The 7,274-nt window shown below is 32.4% G+C and overlaps 1 protein-coding gene across 1 annotated transcript; it reads right to left on the bottom strand.

Moving 5' to 3' along the window:
* On the bottom strand, positions 1 to 7,274 carry LOC117688211 (uncharacterized). The gene is made up of 4 exons (XM_066077394.1): positions 6,507 to 7,274; positions 5,511 to 5,581; positions 5,021 to 5,108; positions 1 to 1,574 (listed from the first exon to the last, which is right to left on the bottom strand). Exons 1-4 carry the CDS (start codon positions 6,802 to 6,804, stop codon positions 1,408 to 1,410), a joined length of 624 nt encoding a protein of 207 aa, XP_065933466.1. The 5' UTR covers positions 6,805 to 7,274; the 3' UTR covers positions 1 to 1,407.

Genomic DNA, 7,274 nt, shown 5'->3' with positions numbered 1-7,274 from the left:
TGTATAGAATGGGCGCTTTAAAAAGCTTATAAAAATGTTATTTGATAGGCAAATCATATTTTAAAAACATATTCTGAAACCCAAGTATCATATTATTAGTTCACATTAGTAAAAAAAAATCCAACATTATTGTTATTGTTTTTAAAATGCTAAAACAGACTCATTATATATATATAATCTGCAGAAATTCTGAATTGCGCAACATGTGATATTTTCCTACGCCAATATTACGCCAAAAATATAGTTCTTGTTCCATTCTAAACATTGATTACATTTTTCTATGCCAAGTTGTATGATAGTAAAAAAGAAAGAAAAATATACTATTTTAATTTCCTTTCATTGTGATTTAATGAACAATTAATCAAATTTACGTTTGACAAGTCGAAAACCAGAAAAGACTCCTTCCTTAAAAACAACTGGAGAGAATTGAATTCTTTAAATGTGACATAAATTGCATCGCTTAGCAACTGCATTTTCCTTTTGTTGTGTATGCAGCATCTGGACCATTTAGATATCATAGAAACAAAACTGATTTACATATATTGATTATGGAGATCATTGTATAACATATTTCAACTGGCTTTAAGGTACCTCACTAAACCTACACTTATACTTTTTAAGACACTACGTCACAAGATGGCGATATAAATGTTTTGTTAAACTGATTATGTCGTTCGTTTGGGTTGTATAACGTCGTAGCTCAGTGGCTAAAGTATTGGTCTTCAGAACTGCAGGTCATGAGTTCGAATCCAGCTGGACCTTTTGTTCATGTTAACTGAATTAAATTTTTGAAAATGCAATTTTTTATCAAAAATTGCACAATGTCATTTGTTTGCCTATTAGACTTAAATACTTCTTATCCATTATGATCTCTATCATAATCAAGTAATTTTCTGCTGATTTGAAAAAAAGGTTTCACACGGTAGTGAGCCACCTTAATTCGTGTGCTAATAAACAGACATGATAAGACAAAATGATACGTTACACTGTAGTTGTGGTTCGAGAGATAACAAAAAATGCATGTTCTTATTCCCATTTAAACTATGCATTATTTCATTGTATGATAATTTCATTTCCTATCAGGCTATTTGCAAAAAATTCAAAGGATTACTGAAGATCTGAAAAAGATAAAATAAAAATCTGGTCAAAATACGTTATATAAAAACATGTAATATTATACAATTATTTTAAATGTTTAATTGACATATTGTGGAATCTTTAATATATGTTGACTCCATTTTCGTGATATTCGTGGGTGGTCCTCTCTCATGCAAGAGTTTTCTTTCTTGACAGAAACAAATTTAGACTTATCTTTCTAACCGAAACCTGTGAATTAAATATCATTCTTTTCACAAATGTAAGAAAGCGGTTTATCACACGTTCGGTCATTCCAACTCCCATCTTTTTCTAACTGAATGCAGTTTTCACTATCTCGTCCGTTCGGTTCTTCGGGGTACCAGTTAGTAAGCTTATTAGCGTGTTCGAATGGTCCCATAAATATCCTCCCTCTGTGCTTCTGTCGTTACCTCCTGTCCACGCGGTGCAACTAAGGTTAATGTTGCTGTCACAATTGTCTGTCAAAGAAAGACACAACAGTTTCCATCATTGGTTCATTTGGGAATATTTACATTTACAAGTATGTTTCTTTATACTGTGTATTAACCTATAGAATAGCAAGACAGATGAATTTCTTTGTATTTCAAAATGTCTTTCCTCATATGAACCTATAGCATAGAAAAAACGTTTATTGCTGTATATTGACATTCGCAAATGTTAACGTTATTCCTTATATAAGCCTATAAAATAGCAAAGACGCGCGGGTATGATAAGGCAACTAACAGCGATCAAATTCCTCTGATCGATATGACGTCACAATAAGCAGTATGATGTCATATCTTACTCAGAAACATGTCGATTTTAACTTTATCTCTGGTTTATATTATAAAAATTACAGACATAAAATATCACTAGAAACTCTTTTAACTGAATATATCTTCGATTTCTCTCTATTACGTATAATTATCATTGATGACGTCACAAGCATGTTTAAAAAAGAAGATCATGTCGGGAGACAAATTATCGGAATGCAGTGTAAACAATGCCGAAATAAGACTTATTTAATACAGATACCTAAGATTTAGATGAGTGTCATTTCGAATATAATCAGGATAATACAGGCATGGATATTTTGTTTAATCAGCGAGTGTTATAAGGTAAGCGGATCGACATTTATATGGCTTGACCAGCCTTTCCTCTGTCAGTGTGTACAAAAAAGGCAAAAGTGTAACACTACCCTGGATATTATGAAAGATGACTTTGGTATATATCAACGGTATATGACATAAACTACTTGAAAAGTGCTGCTAGAATCCCGTGCTTCGTTGTTTTAAATGAAAAATACGTAGTATTTTCAATGATATTTTAGAAGTTGAGAGGGTTTCCGATAAATATTTACAATATTTATTTTATGCGATGTACAATAGGATTCTAGCAGTAATACTAATAAACATGAACTAATTTCCAATCGAATTATTGTAGAAAACATACAAATGAACTTCGGGGTAGTGTTACACTTTTTGATTTTTTGTTAAGGTAAAAAAGTGATCTATTTTTAACTGTCACGTGATACCATGGCACGGCAGCTACAAAGATTGAGTCGATTCCGAAGTAGAAAAATAATATCTTGGTGAACTCTTTCACTTGGTATTAATATCCAGCGCTGTTTTCATAAAAATAAACATTATTTAAATTGATCATAATTTTGACGGTCATTAAACTATGAGTTGCCTTAACCTACCCGCGCGTTCAATAATTTTTCTCAAATTTTTAATGACATCACAATGACTACTGCACTCGCTAATTGTTTATAACGTTTATAATTAATAATTCTAGGGAGTTTGCCTTTCTCATAAGTAAATAGTTATGAACAACCATGCTAAAAAGTTCACCTAGATATGAACTTGATTGGTAAATCAAATCTTTTGGAAAACCCTTTCGGTTTCACAGGAATTAATCACGTGACTAGCCAAGTTCATATTCCAACTAACTTGATAACAGGATGTTCATTGCTTATTTCAGCTTTTTAATTTAAGAAATAAACAGCAATTTAAGGTCAGACGACACGTTCCTCGAGAATCTTTTTTGTATCTTCTCGTAATAAAGAGTTCAAATGAAAAATATTAATTTTATAATTATTTTAAAAAGGATAAAAATTTAATTGTATGTGGTTGTGTGTCTAGATAGATGGCCGAGTGGTTAGAACCGTTGCCGCTCACTGCCAATAGCGTATAGGTTCTAGAGATCGTGAGTTCAAAGCCCCACCCCGGCCGAGATAGAGTTCCAATATAGTGAATTTTGCTGTCCTGTATATGTATTTATTTTTATATCAGCAATTCAAGTGTATTTTTAAGAAGATTATATAGGAAATTGCATACTCTAGTATTTTGAAGAAATGCCTGGTAAGGTACCCTAATTTTTTCTAAGAAAGCTTGTCAAAATTAGAGTAAACCATCAACAAATTCCTGGAAAAAGTTATATTAAATCGAGAGACGTGTCGTCTGACCTTAAAAGGTTCACTGGGACATGACGTCGTTTAGTCACATGATCGAATCCTGTGAAGCCCGAAGGGCTTCTCAGTAGGTTTGATCACGTACCAACCAACTTCATCTCCCTCTGAACTTTTTAATATTGATGTTTATTACTTATATTTACGTTTGAAAAAGACAAATAGTTTAGAATTATTAAAAATACCGAGATTTTATGTTTAAAATAATCCAAGCGAAAAGCGATAAGCGCGTGCTATGATCATTGTGACGTCACGAAAAAGTTCATTTAAGAAATAAACATCAATTTTTAAAGTTCACCGGGATATGAATTTGGTTGGTCACGTGATCAAATCCTGTGAAGCCCGAAGGGTAGTCGGGTTACTGAGACCCCTCTGGTTTTATTATTGTACATTTGGGCGATTTTTAATTAAAATACACATACCTGTGGAAAACGTGCAATTAAAATCAAAGGGAAAATTTCCAAGATAACTTCATTCACATATTGTCATTTTTCCTCTAAAAATTTCACAGGAACTAAAACAGATTACGGAGAATGTTGACATCTTTTCTCCATTCGGAAGTCACTCGGAATACCTTGCATAATTTTTTATCGTTTTCGTCCGACCTTAATTATAGCTGATGCAATGCAAAATCCTAGTGGACTTTCTATTTCTAGCCGTGTATTGAAACATGAAAATCTAGAGGGGACGTTTCAAAAGAGAAATCTTGGGATTTTTTCATACTATTGAATGAACATCGTCTGAATTAAGAAGCATTTATAGATATCGAAAAATTAAAGAACATATTCGGCAAAAATATTTTGGGATAGACTTTAACTGAGTTCTTAATTGAGTTCCAGCTGAAATCGGCTCTTGAGGTGTTTTTCCGAGCTTTGCCGGAAACGTCCGAAAAGTTGCTATAGGAACGTATAGTTCAAAACATTTTAGCGATGACGCAATGCTGGGACGCAAGCGGGCTTTTTGCATAACCATACGAAATGAAACTTAAAAATATCAAGAATTTAATATTCAATTGAACTATTGCTGAAAATTATTTTAAATATTGATACGGAAGTCTTTGAATATGATAGGGTGATTAATATACGGTCGGGCGTAATCAAATCTTTGATCAAATCTTTAACCACGCCCGACCGTATTTGATCACCTCATCATACACAAAGAATTGTTTCTTAATGATATAATTTATACACCTGTATAAATCCGTGCTGGACTGATGATATAATGAAAGGTAGCAGATCCCGCAAATAGTGTCACTCATAAAAATGAGTTGAGCAACGTGAATTTAAAACAATATTAGAGGCAAACCACCCAACCCAAAAATGACGCAAACACGCAAAATGTATACATTCATTTAAAAATACATATAATCGTCTGTGATAACCAAAATCCCCGAATACAAATAACCATCTACCCCCCCCCCCTCCATCTGCGAGATAACAAACAAATAACAATTACCTTTCATGAAAAATGAAGCAGACAGCCAATCGGATTCCTCTTTACTGTTGATCTCCACAAGGTAAGAGCACAGCTTCTGACACTCCAACTGTTAATATATAATCATAAGTACTAGTATAATTTTAGAAATAAATGTAAAAAAAAGAAGACAAATAATGAACATTACTAAACCTGAAGATTAGTTTTCCACCTTATAACCAATGTGTACAACGTATTTATGTCTGTACTATAAACAGTGTTAATTTTAAGAAAATCTCATAGATCCAACCAATACTGCTTTTATTTTTTTCTATGTTCATGCAAGTTTAGATATGCACAATTATTTACTTTAATGTGGTGGCTGATTTGCTTTAAATAAGATATATTTAACAACAACAAAACCAAAAAAACAACAACAAAAAAACAACCCCCTCCCCCAAAGATAATAATAATAAAAAAAAAAACAACATTATTTTTATCAAACATTTTTTAGTCTTCCTTTACAAATTACCTTGGCTTCTTCCCAAGTGGCAGTTTTTTCTACATGATAATAATAATGTCCCATGTACGTCCAGTTTAAATCTGTAAAAATATCCATTAGCATCTAAATCTGCACTGATAAGTTGTACAGCTTAAAGTTAATAAAGGACTGGACTGAAAATCAAAATTTAAATATTTAACAATTACGGTAAGTATTAAACTTGTAAATAGGAAATTAATTACCATGGACACTAATTTAAAATTATAAATCGCTAATCAATTACTCTCATTTGGTAAAAACAAAATCATACTTAAACAAAAATTGATGAAGCTTTTACCGGTCTTCTACAAAATTCAGATTATTTTCTCTAAGTTTTTTTTTTCTTTGAAAATCAAAAATTAAAAACTTTATGCATATGATCATGGTAAAAAAATCAAACCAAATATGATCTTGCTTAATCTTAATCAAAGGATTACTTAAATCAGTTTGTCTTTTACTAAATTTTAATCTAGAGGGAAAAATTGTCACATGGCAGAACAATTTTTCATAATAACATAATTTTTACTGTACATTGAATTTTTTTTAAAAATCAAATTGCTCTCGTTTTGAGCTAAATTGAATGTGCGTAGTGAATCGACTTTTTTTAACCTTACCGGTAACATTAATACAAAAACAATTTTTATAAAAAAGACGCTCCTTTAATCTGGGTCAAAAGGTAGAACCATTTTAACAAGAGCTTGGACTTTGGGTAGTTATGCAAAACAGCAATGTGACGTAAGCCTGTTTATTTCATTACTAGCCACTCAGCCATGGCTCTTTGAAATCAGCAAGATTTGTCTGGCTTTTGGGCTAAGACTACGTAATCAGTGCATATTTCACTTGAAATCGCGTCATTTTAACTTGTTCTGGCGCAAGGTATAGATACTGAAAGTCCAAGGTCTTGTTGAAATGGTTCTTATTAAGTTTAGTTGAATATAACCGCCGGCCATATAACAGAACGAGTTTCGATGTAAATTCATTTCTTACCTTTTCGGAAACGAAGTACTTGGTCATTTTTCGAACTCAAAAACTGATACGAGTAGCCTGGCTTGTTTACGCAATGGACTGCGTTGCACTGTTTGTTTGTTTTGTTGAAAAGAAACTCTGTGCAAAAGCTATCTTCTGTGCACACCGTTCCACATTGCAAAATACTAAAATTTGGATAAGACACCGTTAAAGGGTAGTTAGTCGCCTCGATGTCCAGTACCGAGTAAGAAACACTTCTCTGCTTACAGAAAACTTCAAGAAATAGAGTGACGAAAACATAATGCGATGTTTGGAACATGTTTTCTTCTGCGTGTCCCTTTACCGTCTGTTTTTGAACAAGTCGTTGCGTTAATTTTTAACTTAAAAAACGAGATGGATTTCTAGATTCCTCAATATTTAATCGTCAAATCCAACCAATACTATATGTGTCTCAGTCGTGACCTGTATATATGAATGATTTTTAAAGTATGCAAATTAACATTTAAAAAAGAGGTTTGGAGAAAACGAGTCCCTTTGAAACAACAATTGTATGCAGCTTGTTTTGTTTGTTTTTGTCTGTCCACGAAATATACTGTCGGGTTTATAGTTTATATTAATAATATTTATATGAAATTATTTAGATGGCTCAGCTTCAGATATTTATGAATTACAATGTATCTGAGGAATCTAACATTCTTTGCATTATTATGGGGTACATTTGCGTGATCAAATCCAACAAAGCCCAAAGTGTTGCATATTTCGTTTTTGTTGGACTTTAAATCCCATGTA

This window comes from Magallana gigas, chromosome 1 (genome assembly GCF_963853765.1).
Source record: "Magallana gigas chromosome 1, xbMagGiga1.1, whole genome shotgun sequence".
Taxonomy (NCBI): Eukaryota; Metazoa; Mollusca; class Bivalvia; order Ostreida; family Ostreidae; genus Magallana; species Magallana gigas.
Note: the sequence above shows the minus strand (reverse complement) of the source record. Positions and strands in the feature narration are given on the sequence as shown.